Source organism: Stylophora pistillata, chromosome 3 (genome assembly GCF_964205215.1).
Source record: "Stylophora pistillata chromosome 3, jaStyPist1.2, whole genome shotgun sequence".
In the NCBI taxonomy this organism is placed as follows: domain Eukaryota; kingdom Metazoa; phylum Cnidaria; class Anthozoa; order Scleractinia; family Pocilloporidae; genus Stylophora; species Stylophora pistillata.
In genome coordinates, this window is record NC_142521.1 from 1,468,631 (window position 1) to 1,492,228 (window position 23,598).

The following is a 23,598-nucleotide window of genomic DNA, read 5'->3' on the forward strand; positions in this document are numbered from 1 at the left end:
CTGAAGAGCGCTGCGTGAAAAAGGAAGAGCGAGGTTTCCCGCTTTCCTGTAAGTTTGCTTGATTTCACTTTAACCTCTTATCATCACCTCTAAAAAGCACTTTCTCTTCTGTTCTGATTGGCCATTGTGACTATAAATTTAGTTTTGGTTCTATGACACTGTCGAAATGCATTTTAAATGACCCCATGAGCCACACTATTTGTTCTTCGGTCTATTCACCTCAGCTTTGAACTGGTCGTTTGAGATCATGTATATTTTAAATCGTATTTCACGCGTCACGAATTTAAAAGGAAAAACGTCAAATCATAATTATTACGGGTCACGTATATTTGAAGACCCAATCGTGAATCACATTGTTTCATAAAAGCGCCTTTCTGTAAGTTTCAAACGTTACGTATCAATTTCGTAATTGATAACAACTATGACAATTTCTTCAAAAACGATTGGTGCATTAGCTGCTTTATTTTTCTCTAGTTATTCACCAGAGTTGTGACGGGACAGTATAATCAGACAGTTGGCTGTAATCAGACAGTTTAAGCAGCTAATGACTTAATTCACCAATCGCAGAGTTGATTAAAATAACCATTGCAACGACACTTACCCAAAAAAATCGAGGAAAATTTCCAAAATGAAGGAATTTCTTACTTTAGACGATGTCACTACCGGAGATATTTTCTCAATGTTCTAAGAGCATAAACGAATGGATTGGCAAGAGTTAAAATAATTTAAGATGTTCAATACCAATTAAAATTCAGCAGCAGTGAATTAAGCAAAGCGGAAAGGGGTTTTTCGGATTAATCTGGATATCGTAGTAATTGAATCATAATTTAATGAAAGTTTAATTTTAATTAACTACAACATCGAAGGATTTTGAAACCTTCGAACCCAAAAAACTTCTCTGCTTCTTAATAAATTACGCAGTTTCCTTTACTTTTACAAAGAGGTCACTATTGTTAAAGAGCAACGCTCTCCAGTAAACAAAATGCTCATTAACCAATCAGAGAAACCACCAAACCGCATTGGCTTCCGTAGACTTGGGACGAATTGAAGACGGTTCACAAAGCTACATATATATACCTGTATATACCTGCATAACTCTGTATATACCTGCATAACCCTGTATATACCCGTATATACCTGCATAACTCTGTATATACCTGCATAACCCTGTATATACCCGTATATACCTATATAAATAATATAGACTTAAACAATTTGATCGTTACTGAGGCAGTTAAGGTTTGAGAAACAGTGTTTACACACGCGTCATAGATCATAAAAAGCAATCTGTTTTTGAGTAGACAGTGTCAAAAAAACGCCTACAAGTTAATTTTTGAGAATTACAATATTTTTGGGTTTTCCTCTTTTTTTTTTTTTTTTTTTTTTTTTTTTAACAACAGCTATAAAAGGAGAAAAAAAAAAGAAAGAAAACTTCTGCGGTGTCTTCTCTTCAACGATTAAACGCGCCAATAAATAAAACAAAACAAACCAATAACGTTTCACTTTTACAGCGCAATACACAAGTGTTGATCTCAAGCGCTTTCCATTCCCTTATGTAGTGAGAAGCTACCTTCTAGCGAATTAGAATAGTATGGTCACCGGTTACCTTCAGGGAAAAACATTTTCGATTTTTATTTGTAGAAAGAGGGTAAATGTTTCATTCAAGAACGAAAAAGAGAGCGTAGTTGTGGCTTCAAATATCACAGCAGAAGAATTTTTTCGTTTGGTTGAATCATGTACTTGAAGTATTCCACGCCAGAGCACACTTGGACAGTAACCTGGAAAATTTACATTCTTCTTTCTAAGGTTACCAGTCTTTTTGCATATGCTCCAATTGCAGACCGGCATCCTTGCGGCTTGCGATGTCCACGATTAGCGCCATCACTTAATTTATTGTTCACATATAGGAGCTATTTCAGTCTTCACTTCTTTTCCGAAGCGACAGTAGCCCTCTCTACTCTCTCCAGGTTTAGGAATTTGAATCATGTATGGCGTCCTTTTGTAGTTAGCTTTTAAAAGATTTTTTCTGTCTCCGTTCGCATTTGGGACACACACCGGCTTTGAAACAGCTCCTGCCAAAATGAAGAAAAGTTTAAGAATCGCAGATTTTAACTTGGGAGGTCAACGAACCCCTTTACAAATAAATGTACCACAATAGGTCATCAGAGTACACAAGAAAACATAAGAGATGAGCGCCAGTGATTCTTACTTGTGATATACAGCTCTGCACTCGTTGCATTGTGCAGCATGTGGGTCGAAAGCAAAAATGACTTCATCTTTTCCACAAATCTCACACACAAAACCTTTCGCTTTACAGAGCTGAAATAAAACGAAAAAAAAGTCAGCGTACATGTAGATACATTCAGGACAGAGTTGGAAAATGCAGTCTTGTTAAACTGTCTACCCAACCTGACAAGAATGTATGTAGATGATTAGTTATCCTCTTCCAGGTAGAAATTTAGCAATGTGAAGTAAATTAAACTTACCATCAACTTAACTTACCAAAGAGGAATGACCGTGACATTCGTTTCAATATTAACCTTTATTAGAGTACTGCTGGCAGCACCAGCAGGCAGAATGAAGCGAATCTCGTGTTCTGATTGGCTACCCATTTTGCCCGCTTGGGATTTCCCATATTGATCCCACGCAAGGAAAAAAAGTGCGTGGAGCGGACTAACAAAGTTCGTAACTTTAGGACAAAGTGGGCGACGAAGTCGCAAAAGGCGGGAGAAGACGGGCAAAACAAAGAAAAAATCATGCGAACCTATTGTGTTTATTGCGCGACAAAAACAGCTTTCTTTCCCAGCTGACGTTACCGTTGTCAAATGACTACACATACATATTCAACTGGCCATTTCTCTATATGTCAGAGTAACGAAATCAATTTTCAGGCGATTTTTTCGCGGGTGCAATCTCGTTCTTAACTTCACCTGGCCCCAGCTTAAAATACCGTCGCTACTATTTTTACCATGACACATTTAATTTTTGATTAATCACATAACTGTAAGAATAAACAAGGATACGGTTTCAAACCTGACATTCCTTCTTGATGTGTGTGAAGAAGACAGAGTGAGTTTTTGTGAGGAAAGCCGAAAGAGAACCACTGTTTATATCAATGAGATCTTGGAGAGAGTAAATGTTGTCACTGTCCACAAAGTGCTGTTTCTCCTTCAGCTGCAAATGGGTCAAATGATTTTAAAAAATTAGAAGGAAAGAAAACACAGCTTTCAAGAATGACTTTTTTTTTTTAACTCTGTGCCTACTACAGTGAATTATCATTTTATAAATGAAGCTTTTTTTTTTAAGTACTACAATTTGGTGTAAACATATCCACTGTACCTGTAACAATAACTTTCTCTCCAGCGCCTCACGACACGTTACAAAGTACTTCTTCATGATAAGAATCTCTTCTCTCAAACGCTGTGGACAAGTAGAAACAAGCCTGTAGTATCGATCGTTTTCAATAACCTCCTTTTTGTTGTTTATTACAAAAAAAAACAACAACAAGAAAAGAAACAAAAAAATTAAAACTGCTAACAAACCTCTCAAAAAATTACTGCAAGATACTATCAGCTTCTCTGATCGCAATGATTTGAGGAATAAAAATATGCCCACTAAATTTTACTTCATTCAATCTTGAGTGCGTATTTACACTAAATGTAGGGCTAGCATCTCAATTTCCGCTCTCACACTCAAAACAACGACGACAACAACAACAACAACGCAAACAACAAAACAGGAAAAAAAAATCCAGAAACAATTGCCTGCATTTGTTTCGTTTCTTCTTACCTTAATTTCCCTCAATTCCACGACAAATTTAAACAGCTCCGGGTTTAGTTTTTCAATCTTTAACAAAGGTCTTGTCAGCATGAGGTCCAAGAACTGTTTCCACTGTCTTGAAACCTACGAAAAACAGGCAGAAACCTTTTTAGAATCAAGTGAATAGATAAACTTTCTGGCAAAATAACTTCACATCATAGTGGCTGACCATAACACGGTTGATTCCGCTGGGACGTGAAGGAGACGTTTTGCTGATCAATATACAGCTGTTTCGAGAAAGGTTGTCGGGCGAAAAAGACAAACCTCGAAGGGTAATCTGGGTATCCAGTAAACAACGAATTTTAATAACTGAAAGAAATATGGAAAAAAGGCCTAATGATGACCGACACGCACATGAATACGAGAGCAACAAAACAATAGAACATTACGTTGTACACATTTTTCTTCAGGTCGCTCCAAATTCGCTCTCGTTAGTTAGTTTACATCGTTATCGTCTTTCATTAGGGCCAGTTGGTTTTTTTTTTTTTTTTTTCATTTTTCATCAAGTTTAGAGTAAAACGTCGGTCTTGTGAACAAAATAGATTCATTGAAGCCGCTGTGCATCGCTGTTTCTCGCTGTGCCTCGCTGTACCTTGTCCTTTCTCTGAAATCTTGAGGTTCAGGAACCATGACCCGAAAACAACCAACATGCTTTTCGGGGTTATCGCTCGCCCTTTTCACGCTTTCTCTGACAACCTTTCACGAAGCAACTGTATACATAACTCCTACTAACCGAGTTCGAGGTCCGTACTGTAAGTTACGGACCAAGCAGAAAATACCAGTTCGGTAACTTACAATACAGACCGAGAAACGAGGTTAATATGATATTTATTATATCTCTGGGTTCAAATGAAGGAGGAAGATTTAAATTCAAACGAACTTTTAAATCAAGCGGCCCGTACGATGAAATAAGGCCCGCTAAACTGACCAATCACAGCACACGCAGCAACTGAGAGATATCTCATTAATTATTCAATCTTATTCATAAACCAAGCACGAGGGCCGTATAGCAAGAATATAGGTCAGGGCAGGAGCATTGAGGTCAATGTACGGTCCGTTACTAGAGAAATATTGGCTCTCCGATCGGTTGATTGTAGCTTCGGCCCAATGACTGCGTAAGTGGTGTCACTAATACCTTGTAGGTAGAGAAGTCCCAGTTATGAACCACTCGGGCGGGTATTACCACCATATCATTCCAGTGACACTCTTCACAAAAATACTGACCAGAATAATCACAAAGGCGCGCTTCAGATCGTTCACCTCCTACAATTAAAACACGACAATTATTCCAGCTTCATAAAAAAAAAATACACTTTCTCTTATGAACCTTATCAGATTCCTGATCAGCCTAGGCCAGACTCTTGGTGAGAGGCGGTCAAAGAACGCGAACGATTAAAAGGGCGAGAGCAAATCAACAAGGACTTTTTTTAAAAGGGGGAGGGGAGGGAGAGAGGGGGTTACGAGGCTTTTCATCTCTCTTCTCAGTCCTTCCTCGTGTTTCTCTAACAGAATGGTTTTTAAACTGAAAGCCCCTTACGTTATAGTCTCCCTCGCAGCCGTTTTTAGTCTCGTCACGCAACGTTGTGGGGAGGAGCGTTGCGTGACGAGACTAAAAACGGCTGCGAGGGAGACTACTTACGTTATAAGAGAGAAAAAAATTTAAGACGAAATCCCAATTCCTCAGTATTTACATGTTTTACGACTCACTTGTTAGTCCAATCTGTTTCCTACACTCTGCACACTTATACTGTTGTGATGACATCCCTGTTTCTGGACAAATTCTCAAGTTATACTTGCTGACCGACACCTGTCAATAAATAGATAAGGATACTGAGCTGATAATAAGGACTTTTACTCATTTAGATAATAAAACGGTCAAGGTAGTATTTGGAACGGCGTGAGGAAAAACGAAGAAACAGAAGGCAAAGACGAGAACTTACAACACACCACAAGCAACGCCAAGTTCGCGAATCTGGGTCACTGAGCTTGCAAGCGAGTATTCAAATTAAAACTTCAGTGAGATCAGTGGCTTGTATGGAAGTACAATTTTGCACTCAACGACAGGGATGGAAACACTATTTTTGTCAGGGAGCAAATAAAACATTTTCACCCAAATCTGGCAATTGTGTACCACTGTTGTAGAAGATAATGTAGCCGACCTAACTCACGAAGTTGCTTGCTATCATGACCGAAAAAAAAACCGCAGGCTCATGGTAGTTTTGACCGAACAACAGGCACCAGTTCCCCGACAGTACAACTCAGTTCGTACCTTACGACTGGCACATGGTCGACGAATGAGCTCCAAGCAGCGTCTGTGAGAGTGATAATTGCAAGCTAAAAACGGAGGAAAACTGCTTAGTACGTGGTCGTAAATATCTAAGGTTACCAGTCAAGAAAGATTCCCATACATGATCACTTCTCTTCTTGACTGAGTTTTTTGAAGCACGATTAACAACTATTTTATGCCGTTAACCAAGGCTGAATTTATATATTACTAATACGATCGACTGCTTTCGGTAAGAGTGACTAATATTTTAACAAGAAACGAGCGGAAGTTATTTAGAATAAAGGACCATTATAAAGTAGATCATTGTTGGTAAAGTTTGCCCCTTCAACGGCGATAAAAGTCATTATTATGATCTGGAAATGCTGAAAATGCCCAATATACAATGAAGCAAAAATAAAACTAAATACCGTTACAGGTGTATAATGACTGCCACATCCAGATTGTTTTACCACATTTATCACAATGACTCTTTTTTCCTGGGTCATCTTCCTTCACGAAAAGATGACTCAGGATTTTCTTAGCGTTGGTTTCATTCTCTGTTTTTGAATCCTGCAAAATGAGAGGAAAAGGAGCTTTAGGGTGGTAGGCACATGTATACCATCACTGTACCACCATTGTACCATCACTGTACCACCACTGTACCACCACTGTACCATCACTGTCATCATCATCACTGTCACCATAACCTTCAGAAACAATGTCAGCAGCAGCCTGCTCCCAGTTGCCTTGTTAGCTCAATTGGTAGAGTGCTGCACTAGTATCGCAGAGGTCAGTGGTTCGAATCCCGTACAGGCCTGAAATTTTTTTCAGGTCTGATTTTCACTATTGCTCAAATAGTGCTTTACTGCGAAGGATCGTGCACATATACATAACCTTCATTGTCGACATAATGGGAAGTGGGGATTAAGCAGTTGACATTCCAGAGGTAGCTCTTCCCATTGGCAGTTTCCAGGTTGAATTGGAATTTGGAGTGTTAGTGTTTGTGAAAGGGAAGAAAACTCACTCCAGATGTGACACCAAGTCCCGGCATTGAACCTGGGCCACAGCAGCAGAAATCGGGTGCTCTACCATCCCCACCCTTATCATTCTCCCCATCAGAAACAATGTCAGCAGCATCAGCATCATTATCATCCTCATTATTAGTTGTGTGACCACTTCAATGTTCAGGTGAAAGGTAAAATGATGGAAAATAAAACAGTAAAATACCTGTGTATCCTGCAGTTTGAGCCTCAGCTGGACAAGTTTGTTGATAAGCTTGTTCTTTTCCTCTGTATCTTCAGATGCTGCATTTATCATGTCTTTGCAGGCAGTTATTGCATGTTTAAGTTCTTCTGAGGTGGAAAAGCCCATGAAGGACTAAGGATAAATGAGATTAAAAGGAATGTGGGAAACTGAATAAAACGATTGGCACAAAATAATGCATACTGTTTTGACTGGCAGTACTACTTAGATTCACAAGTACAAAAGTGTACCAGTTTGTAAAATCACTCAAGGTACAATTTAAACGCATGGTTATTGACGAAAACGTAGCAAGAATTAGCGCACATACTGATAGTTATTAAAATTTTCTTAACCCCAATGAAAGCTCTGAGTCCCAATAATAATGATGTTTAAGAATTGCAGCTTTTTAATAAACAACATTGTCAGGAGTGTTGATACTAGCTGATTAGCAACAATCCACTGCCCTTGTTTCTACAGTCTCTTATTGCTGTCTGTTGAGATTTCAATTTTCAAGCCTTGCGAGGTGAGGCCTCTTTTCCTTTCACAGCTGCTTCCTAAAATTAATCCAGCGACCTGAATTGTGCATCAAGGTAATAAGAATAAAGGAAATGATCACCAATTGGAGAAGTTCTTGATTGTTAAACAAATTCTCCTTGTCAGTATAGAGAATACTGATGTTAGAGTGTAATGGGTTAAATCCACAATTAATAGCCACTTATGAAAGGAGTGTTTGAAATCCCTGATTACCATCATTGTTCTAAAATTTAACCAACAGTCAAAGTAAAATATTCTGCAATCTCACCTCTGGGGGAGAGAAGTGGTCTTCTTCCAGTCCAAGTAACTCATCAAACATTTCATACTCACTCAACTCACTGCCAGAAGATCCAACACTAAACCCTGCTTCAACTTTAGAGTAATTGTGGTTGAAAGAGCCACTTCTGTTTGGCCATGAACCTGAGGCCACTGAGCTTCCAAATGTTGAGCTCCTAGGAATTGAATCCAAGGTGTTATTTCTGCTGCTTCTTTGTGAAAATGAACCTGATCCATTGAAGCTCCCTGAACTTCCACTTACTGAATCTTTGTGGATTCCTGGTATAATGTTAAAGTCTTCTCCTTCATAACTCACATTGGATAATGTTCTTTCTTTTTCAATTTCCCGAATGCTGTCCACCTGCTTTGGAGTACCACACTCAAAAGTTGCCAAGGAAGCAAAATGTTCTGGAGTCTCACTCTCAGAAGTATTATCATCTTTCTCAGTCACTCCATCAACAGCATCACTTTCGTCATCACCTGAATCCTCAAAAGGATTCAGAGATGATGATCTGTTTTCCACCACTGGTATGTTGACAACATGTGTATCTGCCTCACAGCTTCTTTCTGCGAAACATGATGCCTCATATGATGTATTATGATCAGAAATACAATTTGCATCGAGTTCTTTATTCTCTTCTGTATTCATTCCCATGCATTCCTTTTCTTCACTTCTTTCTACAGTAGTGTTGACAACATCTTCATCTAAACAAACTTTCTCTTCAAGTAGGTAGTCATTGGTAGTTATTTCTTCAGTTGTAAGAGCATTTGCTAAGGCATCTTCTGTCTGATTAATAGTTCTTGAAGGCTCTTCAAATTTTTCAGAAACAATTTCAGACACTGGTAACTCCATAGTTAAAGAAATTTCAGAACTAGTGTCTTCTGCATCCAAAGCACTGTTTAGAATGTTGTTAACAAGTTTACTATTTTCAGAAGTTCCTTCAGTCCCATTTTCATTCTCACATGTTTTAAACTTTTGGTTAAAATCATGTAAATCTAACTCCCTGTGCATTAGAATCACTTTATCTGTACAGTGTGCTTCCTCTGTATCAGCAATCATTGCTACTCCAGCCTTTTTCTTTTTCTTTCTCTTCTTTCCAGTTTGCTCAGATTTCAAAGTACTACTTTCTTGGTCCTGCCAGTTAGTATCATGTTCATGGCCATTCCAACTGCTTGAAGGAGATGCACTGCCATTCACAGTACTTGATCTTTCAGGAAGACGAGTTATCATTGCATCTGGAAATATTTATCATTCACAAAATCATTCATAAAGTTCTCCTTCACTCAGACCCCCATAGTTTTCATTTACAAGACAATTATGGTTACCCTTAAACTCCCAGAAGTGATTAACAAGTACAGTAAGTTCTCCCAACAATATCCAGACGTTATCTAGCATACAGGTTATGAGAATGTTCAAACTTATCCAGCAGAACTTATCTTGATCTAAAACCAAATTCTCATAACTAATTTACAAGGAAATGTGGAGAAGAAAAAGGGGAGAATTATCAATCAGATTTTGGGAGTTAAAGGATTTATTTAGGTCATGTCAGCCTGTGATATTCGTCCATCAAATGTAACACCTCTGTAATTAATCACACTTCCTGGTCAGTTTGATGGTACCACATATACTCTGGGGCACAGAAAGGAAATGTGAGAGTCACATCCACAAGCAAAAAACCCACTGCATATCTGCTAACCAAGATATCTGGAGTATACTGCCCCGATAAAACAGATTTGAGTTCCATGTGTGGTCAGTTAACAAATGAGGTAATCAAAAAAGCCAACCTGTCACCACACAAATGCTAGCCAAGCAAGTGAGAATGCCCTATATTTTTCATTATCTGTTTCAAAGGCAAAAAATTTGCTTTACATACTGAAACAAGGATGCATGTATGGATAGAATTTAAATTATTATTCTCTTAAAAAACATCCCATTTCTCACAGTTTTGTGAGAAAGCTCTTTATTTTTCCATCATCATTTTCAAAAGCAATAATTTGCTTTATGGACTTGTAAGAAGATGCATGCATGAAAAGAATTAGAATTCTCTTCAAAAAGTGTAGAAAATCTAACAGTATCCTAAAGCGGTGGATATGTAATGATAGATGACAAGTGTTCTCAGCGGTTGGAAATGTGCTTTGGTGTCCCTCAAGGATCAATCTTAGGACCGTTAATTTTCAATATCTATGTAGCAGACCTCCAGAAAAAGTTGAGTTACAAATGCTTTCAATATGCGGATGATACCACGTTGCTTCACCACTCGAAGCCGCACAAAATAGAGGCGTGCATAAAAGATGCTAATCAGACAGTAAGAAGCCTGAGAAGTTACTCTGAATCGTCCAATTTGGCGTTGAATTCAGAAAAAACAAAATGGATGCTTCTCTCTACAAGACAATTGGCACGCACACACTCTTTAAATGATTTTTCTGCAGATGTATACTGCCGTGACACTAAACTTGAGAAAGTCTCAAGCACCAAGCTTTTGGGAGTCTATCTGGATCAGGAACTAACATGGCAAGAACACATAACGAATCTGTTGTCATCGTGTTACGGTGTTTTAGCAGTACTACGGAAACTAAAAAACTTCACACCATACCACATACGAAAATGACTAGTGGAAAGTCTTATACTCTCTAAACTGGATTATTGTAACGTTGTGTTTAGTCCTCTCCCAGAGTACCAGACCAAATGCCTTCAAAGAGTACAGAACACGTGTGCAGGTTTTGTGTTAACTAAATTTGCTGGACTCCAGGATGTTAGAAAGCTAGGTTGGCTCACAATCAAAGAGCGTTTAGAATTCAATATAGCTAAGCTAGCGCACAAGTTATTATACAATGAGGACTTTCCACTAAAAACTCAAGCAACATGTTGTAAATAGATATAGTCTTTGGTCATTAGCTGCACCAAAATTAGAACTTGCCAACATAATTGAGAAGAACACTCTAGAAGATCAAGCTGCAAAAGCTTTTAATAAGCTTCCTGTGGAGCTAAGGAATTGCAGTGACCATGCACTTTTTTGTATAAATCTTAAGAGACACATACTGACATGCAATGGATAATCTAGTGTAGTTTTTATTATTCACTATTTTACCAATTTTGATTTATTGTATTATGTATATAAATTAGTTAGTTTTATACTAGTAGCAAAGAGCCACTATGTGGAAGTAAGCTAATAAAGGTCATTATTATTATTATTATTATTATTATTACTATTACTATTATTATCGCAGAGAAATCAATTGAATGCTACATTCTAATCAGGCAGCACAGGGCAAAAACCATAACCTGTGACCCATGGAGTAAAAAATAAATGTACATTAACTAATCCAAAAATGCTTTTCCGTTGTGTCTGCGGTCCTCCTTCTAACAGGAACTCAAACTGCCACCTTGAAAGTCTAGGCAATATTCAGCGTGCCCGAGAGCACTGCCCTCTGCATCTTTCGCAGTACGTCTGTGCTTCTGCCTCCCACCAGCTTGCGCATCATGACATCCAGCTTCCGTGACCATCCCCCCGAGGGCATCCACAATGATGTTATATTGCTTCACCTCGTAGCCTGGGAACTGCTGCCTTAGTTCCCAGCGAAGGGGGCCGTACTTCAGTGTCTTCTCTTCATCCTTTCTTGTCCGATTGTTAACCCACGGGCAGCTCATTTCCAGCGTCACAACTCTCTTGCACATATGATTTACAATGCATGCATCCACCCTATTGCATCTGACCTCTTGTTGATCAGCATATATAGGGACATTCCAATAAGCTTTAACATTCTCTGACTCATACACGGGCTTCGGCTTGTCGGGTGAGTACCAGGGTAGTATCTCGTCTATAAATCCCTCATCATACAACAGTTCGTAAAACGGTACCTTCAGTGCTGCGTTGTGTCTAGAGAGATACTTGCTCTGGGCCAGTGCAATGCATCCTGACAAGATATGTGCCACTCTCTGGAGCCTTGCCGCATAATCTGCACCTCACCTTGCCTTCCCTGCTTGTGTGGGTCTTCTGACTTGTGTATACTCGCGTTGGTAATAGCTGCTCATATAGCTCAACGAGTCCAGCAATTGTGTGTGATGGGCAGTTGTTCCACTCTGTGAGCCACCAGAAACACCCATCAGCACTCAAACTCTCATCCTCCAGCCTAGTAGTCACTAGACGCCCTTGCCATCGTTGGTTTCTGATCTCATCCTCTAACTTCTCAATTTGGCACCTCGGCACCTCGGCACCTCTTTCTTGATCCCTTGCGTGTGTTCCAAATCCAACTCCAGCCCCAACTCCTCCGCGCACTTAGCTGCTTCTTTAAAAATTGACCTACGCCCCATCCTTGCCGCTTGCTCTTCAAACTCCCTTACCATTCCCCATGCACAGTCTTCATTACCATGGAGTCTGACTGCACCCTTGATTTTTTTTATTATTACTATTATTATTATTGTTATTGTTATTATTATTATTATTATTATTATTATTATTATTATTATCAGAGAGAGTACTAAACATACCTGCAGCAATCATGGCTGGGTTGTCCTTCCTTGCCACAAGCCTTTTGGAACTGCTTGACAAAGAGCTAGATGAACATTTACACATAACTCAACAAAAACAAGTCTAGCATTGTGTTGATTTTTTACTCAGAAGAGATTAATAAATTCAAAGTCGATTAGCATATGAACAAACTCAGAATCTTCTTGACACCTTGAAAGACTAGTGATGAGACAAGTCTAGCAAGGGTAACTGTGTATTTCATTAAAAAAAAAACTATTTGACTTGACATTTACAGTATAAATTATTCACATGAAAAGAGCTTGCCGTTGGCATGCCTCCAAAGACTAATCATCAATCAAGACCGATAGTGCAGTCAAGGGACTTACATGTCAAAATCCAGGTGTGATATACCATACATGATCAGGTCCCTGACTTTTTCTGCCTTCTCTTGATCACAGAAGAATGCATGAGAGTGGTAGAATTCTCTGCAATGAAGATAATGGCAGATGTGTATTTATGAGCTTTTCATTCCAAAAGTATGTTTAAAAATTCTATAAATATAAACTTAGAATCACTTTAAGATTTATGCATGCTAGATTAAAAAAAAATGCATTTTGATTTCAAAATATATTTCATGAGAACTTGAGGTTTAATATTACATCTTCCAGTAACTCTGAAGAGAGAACATGCTGCAGGTACATTTTTTAAAAGGGAGACAAGTTTCCTTAGAGACGCAGTTAACCTGGCTTTTAACAAAAATTAGCAGATCAGTACTCTTATATAGCCAAACAACATTTACAAGTATTTGAGTCACAGATTAAAATGTCTCCAGGCTAAAATGAGTTCAAACTAGTTTCAAAGGACTTTTGAAGTAAAAAAATTTCTCAAACTAGTTTGGAATCATTTTGGTCTGAAATTCAACTTACACAACAACATTTACATAATTCATGTTCTGTGTAATCTATACACCTTATTTAATGGCTCAATTTATCACATGCCAAGAAATTTTGCAAGTTGTTCGTATTTTCATTGCCCCTCTGGACTTGGGAAAAATACAACCCAACTTGCCAAATGTCCTCTTATATCATATGTTAAACCATCAAATAAGGGATTTACTATTCTTCTATTATTTCATTTTCTAGTCTTTTTGGCTTCTAGTTTTCAAAATTTTGTACAGTCTTATCTGAGCATCAAACTGCTCCCATAAAGTGTGTGTAAGAGGAATACAACACACACAAAAAACATAATGATTTAAGTGTTCTTGATGACACTTAACTGCCTTCTGGTTAACTCAATTGTTTAGAGCACCAGATTGTGTTGTGTAGGAGGTTGAGGGTTCGAGCCCCGGCCGGACCAATACTCATGGTCTTAAAATAAGTGAGGAGAATTTGCTACCTTTCTATGATCAAAAAATGGATAGATATTCTAGTCTTCTCAGATAAGGACGAATAAACCGTAGGCCCTGTCTCCAGCAGGGTTAGGGGTAGGAGACGTTAATTTCCCACGCACAAGATTACTGTGTGGTGGATGTCCTCCCCTGGGGTGGGATGGGTGGGAATTGGCCCTGAAAAGCCCCTATGGGGAGTGGTCAAGTAATGTAGGTATGACCAAAATAAATCCTTGTAGGCTTTAAAGTCCATTGCTGAAAAAAATGTGTAAAAAACAGAAAAGAAATCAAAGATCACATGGATTGTTTCCACCATATTTTTGCCCTGTTCTACAGTGTAATTCCATTGCATATTTTGTACATTCCATAGCCTTAATGCACTAAAATAATGTATCAATGAAATAATAACGTCTAGAATTTCTCAATAACACACTACAGGCATGGACTGGGTTTCAAAGTGCAATCTGCTTAATTTCATGTGCATTAAAATAATTAGCAGAGTTAACATGTATTTATGCAATTACTTAATAAAAAAAATGACTTGAAATGAATTAGTAACCCTTGATTCCCTGAGAGTGACCAACAGCTGATTTCTCCAAACAATATCACTGCTGATTCAAACATTAAGGTCACAGGAATTAAGCAAACAATCACCCATTTATCAATTGTCACACAAATTGTCTGTGTCAGTATCATAGAAAATGTATGGAGAATGGTATAGCAACCATTCATGTAAAAGCATATTGATTTTGGGATATAAAGGGTGACATGACTGGAATCAGTATTACATACATCATTGGCAAAAAACTGCCATGTAAATCAGCATTAATTTTTTCCTTCCTTAACACTGTCTTCCAAACAATTTTATGATGCTAATTGAGAGAATGAATAATCCTCTAATTGGAATTTCTTTTTATTCTCATCACATATTTGTTTGATATTGTGTTGATATAGTAAGGAGAAATTCTGTCTTGGACACGATCATAATAATAATAATAACAATAATAATAATAATAATAATAATAATAATAACACCTTTTAATTATTTAGACACAGTAATGTTTAAAGCTGGACAGCTTGTGGGGTCGTGTGTAAATCCAAATAAACTCTAAATTAAATAAATTCATGGAAGTTAAGAGTAACAATTGCTTCGGTCTTTTATTCATTATTTGAATTACCAATTAAATACACATGTATATCAAACCTAAGGAGCTTTTCATCTTGTGTAATAACATTTATGTAGCTTCCAAGTGTATTTTCCTTCAGTCCTTGTCTTATCCAAGCCAAACATTTCTCCTGTTCACATTTCAGTTGTAGTCTGTTTAAAAAAAAAAAGGCAAAAAAAATCAAAACAATTACCTGGTTATGTGTTGCTCAATTTGAAGCATTACCATTTCCCCCCACCCCTCCATTCCAGGCAAACCACTGGCATTTGACTGGGTGGAGTTGGGATATTTGAACCAGCAGACTACATGTCATGTGTTTTTATATTAAATTTAGAGGAGTTAAAGGTAAAGAGGTTACTTCCATGAGCCAATGGCTCGGAGAAAAATTTAACAGCATTGAATGATGCTTACAAATGAAAAACCCAACAGTTGCACTGTCAAAAACTAGTACTTGGCTTTGCTTAATTTGTTGATCACACAGAGAATCATTCAAAAAAAAATTGTGCTTGGAATTAGAACAAACCAATCTCCAAAAGTTGAAAAGCAAAGGAGTTAAGTTGAAGCTTTGAATTGATTGATGTATTACAACAATTTCCACTTGTATAAAGAGGAGATACATCCTGCATGTGTCTCAAAAATTTAAAATTTTGCAATGCATTGATCTAAGTACATCCCTTTAAGTATCTTGGTCTTGGTACCTCTTGATATCTTCAATATCTTTTTTACAAGTAATATTGTTTGCCAGTGACCAAAAGGAAACTTGGTTGCTAGAAGCCCAGCTCAGCAGCCTGCAAGAAACAAATCAATTAATTAATTTGAGACTGTTAGGCAGACTGGTCAATGAATTCAACTGATCCAAAGTGTAAGAATGTATTATGATGAGTGCATCATAGAGACTTCACTTGGAACATAATTATACAAACCCTTCCTTAAGTCCATGATTAAAGACGTCCTCCATACAGAAACATAATTTGTCAACAGCACTGCAATTCCATATCACGCTGTACCCTTGAGCAACACGCCCTTGAATCTGAGAAATGCAAATGTTGAAGATTTTTTGTACCCTTGGGCATGCCTTGTATTTCAGTTGTTCTTTTAAGCAATTCGAATAAAAACATGGAGCTAGCATTTACTATGACTAGCATTGTGTTACATTGTTAAGCTAGACACTCAATTTCAAAGAGCTTAACTCCACTTAAATATACATGACTTGTCTGTGGAATCAAAGTGGCAAATTTTAGGGGAAACTTATCCAAGTGTCATAACGTATTCCCAATTTCCCTGGGACTTTCCATTATAGTAAATTTCTTCTGGTTTCAAAAGTTTACTGCCACTTTCCTGCCACTATTTTACCCCCCTTGAGTGATATCCTTGGATATCCCTGATTTCAGCTGAGGAATATAAGATCATACGATGCATTTGGACAAATTGTGCACAAACAAAATTATTTGATGGATCATAATGAGGGATACTCTTCAAGTTTTCAGCCCAATAAATTCACAGAAAGCAAACTGGTTTGCTTCCATTCTCAGTTTCTTTGAAGGGATTGAATACAAGCAATACTCAAGCAAAAATTTAATGGACTGACACTTGACTAGCTTTGGAGTTTAAGAAAAAAAAGAGAATTTAATAGAATTACTGAATGTGATACTCAATCTGGTAAACCAAGATTATCTGGTGGTTATTGTGGATATTTACATATATGAACTCATCACATTATTTCCTATGAAAGTGGTTGAAAGTAGTTAAAAGTAGTTTCAAACTGCCATTGCAAGCCCAGGTGGAAATCTTATTAAGATCTTGTAAGATCTTACAAGAATCTTGTAAGATTCTTGTTAAGATTAAGATCTTAATAAGATCTTGTTTAACTCTTAAGATCTTAAAAAATCTTGGTAAAAATCTTGTAAGATCTTAAGAGGATCTTACAAGATCTTATCCAAAGAAATCAATATTCAACATTCTAAGATCTTAAAAATATCTTGTAAGATCTTAAGAGAATCTTACAAGATCTTATCAGAAAAAAAATCAGTATCCAACTTGCTAAGATCTTAAAAGATCTTAATAAAAATCTTGTAAGATCTTAAAATAAATCTTACAAGATCTTGTCATATTTAGTCAGTGTGTAGCATTTTAAGATCTTAAAAGATCTTGATAAAATCTTCTAAGATCTTGTGATCAAAAGTCAGTTTGCAGCATTCTATTGAGATAAAAAATTACAAGATCTCAGAAAATTATTAATTAAGGTATCAACACTCTAACATCTATTAAAAACAATGTTAAGACAATCTTACAAGATCTTGTCAAAAAAGTTAGATGGTAATGATATTTCATATAGGTAAATAGTAATACTAATAACAACAGTCACTTTATTTGAGTCTCAAGGCTATTTATTTGAGCATGAGTGCTCCACTAATTTGGGAGACTACATATCAACTTAAAGCAGAACAAATCAACTGAAATATTGTTTTTTTATGTGAGGGGAAAACCGGAGTACGCAAGGAAATAAAACCTCTTGATTAAAATAGCTTTTTTATACAGATCTAGTGCATTTGAACTTCAATTTTAAAATCGTCAACGCAAATTGACAACGATCGCTTTGAAAACGTATACTTCAACAAATCACGGTATATGCCGCCATTTTGTTGGGCAGGCCAAACATTGGGAGGCGCAGCTACTAAGCCCCATACATTAACTGTAAAATTTCGACCCGTGACTCGGGTGCTAGCGACATTTCCTTAATTTTCTTCCTGTCAGATGAATCTCTGGTCTTCAAAAATTCAGAAATGTTAGGTAAGTATATAGCCGAAGTATGTACAAAATCTCGGCCGCCTGAGATCGATCTTTCTTGTGATTTTTTTACTCTTTATGGAGGTGACATATGCAAATCAACCACGTGAAAGAGTGCCAAACATCAAAGAGAAAATGTTCAAACATGTTTTCTACTTTTTTGCTCGTCATATTCCATTTTTTGATTATGTAAGTGTTACTCATACTTTTTTAATCTCAGGCGCGTTTATGTCGACTGCCAAGCCAAAAACAGCTCGCCGTTGCGTTGGTGGTTGTAACGACGATAGATATCCGACAAAATGTTGTTTGATCCCACGTTAAGGAAATGCGTTTCTTTAAATTTACCACAGCCAAGAATAAACACCAGAAATGGAAAGATGCTATAGCCCCAGGATGAAGTGGTATGATTTTTCACCTGGAAATGGGACTTTTGTCTGTGCGAACCAGAAATCCTCAGAAAAGACTGCTCAGAAAAGACTCCTCAGAAAAGAAGATTTTTGGATAAAGAGGCAAGCACATCCGCATCTAATGATTCTTTAGGGAACAATGTTGAAATGGATTTTGGCATTGAGCCTCTGCCAGAGGTTCCCAAAGATAAAGAGATTGAGTTAGAGGTTGTTAAACCAGAGGATGTACATAATGAGCCCTCGCCACAAGTTCCACTTTTTTACCAGTAGTTTGAAGACCTCTGATGTTAAGATAATCTTTTAATGTACCAACAGGAAATCGTCATAAGTCTCCATTCTGTTGTTTATTTGTTTTCTCTTTTATTCAAACTAGAGTTCTGTTATTGATTTTTTTTTAAGCCCAAGTACAAAATTCAAGGTGCTAGTAATGTGAGTGATGTTGGTGAGACCTGGAGTTGGAAGCTCCCCCACAGCATCCTTGGTAGGTGTCATGCACTGCAATGGTTGTTTTAATAATGGCATGAGGGCTCAATTTTAGCAATAGCCTGAGAGGCAGTCACCTGAGTTCAGCTTTACATCTACAATAATTAGAGACCTTAAGATCAACATCAACGAAAATATCACCTCAAAATATAACTTGCACTATTGCAAGTCTTTCGTGGTTATTCCATCTTATTCATGTTGTCTAATGTGGACAAAGTATCCTAAAAATGAATTAGTGCCACCAGTTTCACAGTAAGAATAGATAATAAAAGATAGGCATTTTTATGGGAGCGTTGCCCTTAAAACCTCAAATTTGGTGATTTCAAGTCGTTTTTATGCACTGTACCAAAAATATATGAGCTGCACATACAGCAAGGTTATTTTCAACTTTTAACCAATCATACTACTGTTTGGAGGCATTCTCTTCACCATCACCACTGTAGATCCTAAGGTCCCTATTGAAACTTCTTGGGAAATGAGATACTCACTAATGACACCTATGATTTTTTTTTCTTTTAGATGGACAATGAGGTTAAACTTCTTGCTATTCCCTCTGGTGGGGACCTGAAGAAATATGCGTTTAAGGTGTTTTCGCAGCTTTTTACAACAGAAGAAATGGCTCCTGGAATTCTTCAGCCAGCAAGAGAAAAAGCAAGGGGGAAGGAAGTGCTGGACCCCCACAGGACAAGTCTTTGAAGAAGTAATTAATTTCTTTTTAGTTTCACAACATTGTGTAATCACCTAAGAAAATATATTCTCTTAGGTTGTGTTTAGGATCATTGAAGAGGAGTTCCCTTTACAGAATTTCACATTATTTAAAAAGATAACTATTATTAAAAACTGGATCACTGGATAATGCAATTCAAGACTTTTTATTGGCTTAGCCATTATGGTAGATGAGCCAATATACCATAATCTAATATCTGTACATTGTAACATCCAGTTTCTTCTTACAAAATAAAGTCGAGAAGATTTGTCTAATATCTTGGGGGCATTTTTTTTTTAATAAAACAATTATTCCACTCGTGCTTGTTGGATATGAGATGATTATAGCCAACTTGGCGCTACGCGCCTCATTGGCTATCTATTTAACAATTATTCCATGAGTGCGCGTTGGATATGAGATGAAAGATAGCCAACAAGGCGCGTAGCGCCGAGTTGGCTATAATCATCTCATATCCAACAAGCGAGAGTGGAATAATTGTTTTATTAAAAAAACGCCCCCAAGAATCTTCTCAACTTTAATTTGTGAGAAGAAACCGGATTTAACAATGTACAGAAATTAGATTATGGTATATTGGCTCATTTACCATAATGGCTGAGCCAATAAAAAGTCTTGCATTGCATTATCCTATGATCCAGTTTTTAATAACATCTCATATCCAATGCGCGCTCGTGGAATAATTGTTAATAGTTAAAGACTAGTTAAATGTAGAATTGAAAAGTGAATGTATAATAGCTAACATAGAAAAGCCTAACTTAAAAGGAACATAGCTAATTTCAATACTTGTCTGTAACATTGATATCTTTTTCATCACAGTTAATAGGTTCCAGTGTTACTGTTACCATTCAGGGTTCGTAGACTTTTGACCTGTTAGAATTCCATGATTTTCTATAACTTTTTCCTTGACCTTTTGAAAGATTCCAAGACTAGAATTCATGCAGTATGAAAGAATGTTTGCAAACGTTCTCACAATGCGTGCTTCTGTTTATTTCTAATAAAATTAAATCTGATTTTTGGACTCTTCAGTTAACTTTTCAACTTTGGGTCTTATTGCCTTTCACTCATAGAGAGCATATTGATTTTCCATGACTTTCCATGACCCACACCTAAATTGCATGACTTTCCAGGCCTGGAAAATGAAATTTTGAAATTCCATGACCAGTACAAACCCTGCCATTATTATAAATATCATATTACATTGAGCATCCTCTTGAACATTAACCTCCTAAATGTTCTCGAATTTTATTAATGAATGAAATTATTTTGCATCTTTATTCATGCAGGATTCATAACAGAAAAGTTTGGAGAGGTTCCATTCTAGAAAAAGTGGGGCCAGATACAGCAGTCTTTAAACCAAAAGTGTTTAGATTCCAAAAGGAAACTTAAAAGTGATGAGAATGTCACTGAAACCTAAAAAGTCACAACAATAATAAGTATTATTCTTAGATTTTTAGGTCACAGTGAGTCCAACATTCACATCACTTTTGAGTTTCCAAACTTCTAATTCTAAAAATGTATTGTTAAAGGGAAACTCCACCTTGACTCAAATGAACAATTTAAAATTGTACAAAATAATATTTGCAATCAATTTACTTTAAACTAGTTATTGTTTCAGAAAAAAAAGAAGAATTTAGAACAACTTATTTTCACTTTCAAATTTCCCAGGTGCCACTATCTTGAATGATTGTGACGTGCCATGGTTGCAGTTATTGTTTTCACAAAAAGGGCTTTTTTTTGAAACATGAAGGGAGCAACTGTTGCCCATCACAGTTATTCAAGATGGCGGCATCTGGGAAATTTAAAAACCAAAACAAGCGTTTTTGAAATTTGTTTATTTTGGGTCCCGATTCTTTCATTGCAAAAAAGTTTGAACAGTTCTGATTGCGAACAATATGTTCTGTAGTTTAAAGTTATTGTCCTGTTTTAGTGGAGGTTCCCTTTAGGTAAAGAGTGGTACATTAGATTTTTTGGAGCCTAACAATAATTTGTTGCAGCTTTTTTGAATTAGTCTCTTTTTTGAATTAGTCTCTTTCAAATAATATTTTATCTTACCCTTATATTTTTTAGTAAAATAAGTGGTACTTTTTTTTCCACTAGTGAAAATTTGGAATACCATTAGTATGTTGAAAAGAGGTGCATCGCCCTTTAATTTTACTCGGGAAAAATGTAGTAGTGTCCTTGTTTTCAGTTTCAAACTTGTATAAATAGTTCATTGCTTTGTAATAAAACTAGGATTTCTCTTTGAATAAAATGTTGTTCTAACGTTTTTTTCTGCTCTTTCTATTTTGGTAACACTGTTTGGTAAGATCTTGGTAAGATCTTGGTAAGATCTTGGTAAGATCTTGGTAAGATCTTGGTAAGCTCTTGGTAAGATCTTGGTAAGATCTTGTAAGATCTTGGTAAGATCTTGTAAGATCTTGGTAAGATCTTGTAAGATCTTGGTAAGATCTTGTAAGATCTTGGTAAGATCTTGGTAAGACCTTGGTAAGATCTTGTAAGATCTTGTAAGATCTTTGGAAGATCTTAGTAAGACCTTGTAAGATCTTGGTAAGATCTTTGTAAGATCTTGGTAAGATCTTGGTAAGATCTTGGTAAGATCTTGGTAAGATGTTGTAAGATCTTGGTAAGATCTTGGTAAGATCTGGTAAGATCTTGGTAAGATCTTGGAGCATTTACCTAAGATCTTGTAAGATCTTGTAAGAATCTTGTAAGAATCTTGTAAGAATCTTGTAAGAATCTTGTAAGATCTTGTAAGAATCTTAATTAAGAAGTAAGATAAGATCTTAGTAAAAATCTTATTAAGAATCTTACTAAGATCTTAATAAGATTTCCACCTGGGAGGATCTAAAACAGTCAAGAAACTGCCTCCCTGTTAGCTCAATGGATAGAGCGCTGGACTGTTGTGTGGGAGGTCGAGGGTTCAAGCCCCCGCCGGACCAACACTGAAGGTCTTACAATAATTGAGAATAATATGCTACCTTTCTATAACATCAAGTAATGGTTAGATATTCTAGTCTTCTTGGATAAGGATGAATAAATAGAGGTCCCATCCCCGTTAATTTCCCACGCACGAGATTACTGTGTGATGGATGTCCTCCCCTGGGGTGGGATGGGTGGGATTTATTGGGTGGACTACTCGCATGGTTCGCATATGTTCCATTTTAGTCCTACTGCAATAATGCAGTGAAAATGGTTAGAAAAAAAAAATCGATGTTGAATTGCCTGTTACAGTGCTTTCTTCTTTCAAATCCTAAAAACATCTAGTTCAAGTTTTGATACTTTTTGCCTTTCTTCTCCTCACAAGTGAATGTGAAAGTGACATTGCATATAAGCACGTGAATCGATCACAGCCAAAATACTAAACTTGAATTGCGGAAGGAAGTTTCTACATTAAAGGCTCACCTGTGAAAGATGTTTCAATATTTCAATTACATTCCATTAATGTTAAAAATGATACCTGCCTCTTAGTTATAATTTCCCAATTACAATACCAAGTCAGCTGATAGGTAATCTTCCTCTATCAATTTTAACTGGAGATCTTCCAAAAGGAAGATTTTGTTCTGAAATGTCAAGAGAACGATGCTTTTGGGAATGCTTTTAAAATTAATCTTACCTCTTGAACTGCACAAGATAGATTTTGAAACAGTTCGTCACGTTCAGAATCGTGCGAGTCCTGCATGTCATTAGACTCCAAACTTAACGCTGTTCAAGTCTGTGCGAATCGCGAACGGATCGTGTTACCAGGCCACACACACAAAAAAAACACAGCTGATGAAGGGTCGTATCATATTCCATGTGGATATTAACGTCGACTACACCTTAATGGAAAGTGGTTCTTCATAAGCAATTATATTTTACCCTACGCCGAATATCAGCAACACTCCTGGCCGGTGTGACTTTTAGAACAATCAAGTTTGACATGAGATTGAGCCGATGACGCAACGAGAAGAAACACAACACGTTAGTTAGTGGTTCGGCGACGAGGTTGATCCTGAGCTGTATAGTGTTAAGCGAAGCCGTTTTGCGTGCGAGACAGCT

At 37.0% G+C, this 23,598-nt stretch overlaps 2 protein-coding genes across 5 annotated transcripts; one reads left to right on the plus strand and one right to left on the minus strand.

Moving 5' to 3' along the window:
* Window positions 1–812: 812 nt before the first annotated feature.
* On the minus strand, window positions 813–23,313 carry LOC111329547 (uncharacterized). 4 transcript variants are annotated; one of them, XR_015999253.1, is made up of 18 exons: window positions 23,174–23,313; window positions 16,083–16,189; window positions 15,858–15,947; window positions 15,198–15,311; window positions 12,993–13,091; window positions 12,627–12,691; window positions 8,130–9,373; window positions 7,313–7,462; window positions 6,514–6,655; window positions 6,089–6,153; window positions 5,527–5,626; window positions 4,955–5,082; window positions 3,790–3,903; window positions 3,340–3,420; window positions 3,034–3,174; window positions 2,210–2,319; window positions 1,158–2,072; window positions 813–1,077 (listed from the first exon to the last, which is right to left on the minus strand). XR_015999253.1 is itself a non-coding variant. In XM_088754980.1 (17 exons), the coding sequence occupies exons 1-17, from the start codon at window positions 23,237–23,239 to the stop codon at window positions 2,006–2,008; spliced, it is 2,868 nt and encodes a 955-aa protein (XP_088611106.1). In that variant the 5' UTR covers window positions 23,240–23,313; the 3' UTR covers window positions 813–2,005. The 4 variants fall into 4 exon arrangements, 2 of the variants coding, with proteins under 2 accessions (XP_088611106.1, XP_022790013.2); XR_015999254.1 differs by having other exon boundaries at window positions 813–1,087; XM_088754980.1 differs by having other exon boundaries at window positions 813–2,072; window positions 12,627–12,676.
* On the plus strand, window positions 18,016–21,822 carry LOC148734013 (uncharacterized). Its single transcript, XM_088754982.1, has 4 exons — window positions 18,016–18,347; window positions 18,753–18,834; window positions 19,356–19,536; window positions 20,844–21,822. Exons 2-3 carry the CDS (start codon window positions 18,790–18,792, stop codon window positions 19,530–19,532), a joined length of 222 nt encoding a protein of 73 aa, XP_088611108.1. The 5' UTR covers window positions 18,016–18,347; window positions 18,753–18,789; the 3' UTR covers window positions 19,533–19,536; window positions 20,844–21,822.
* Window positions 23,314–23,598: the final 285 nt, after the last annotated feature.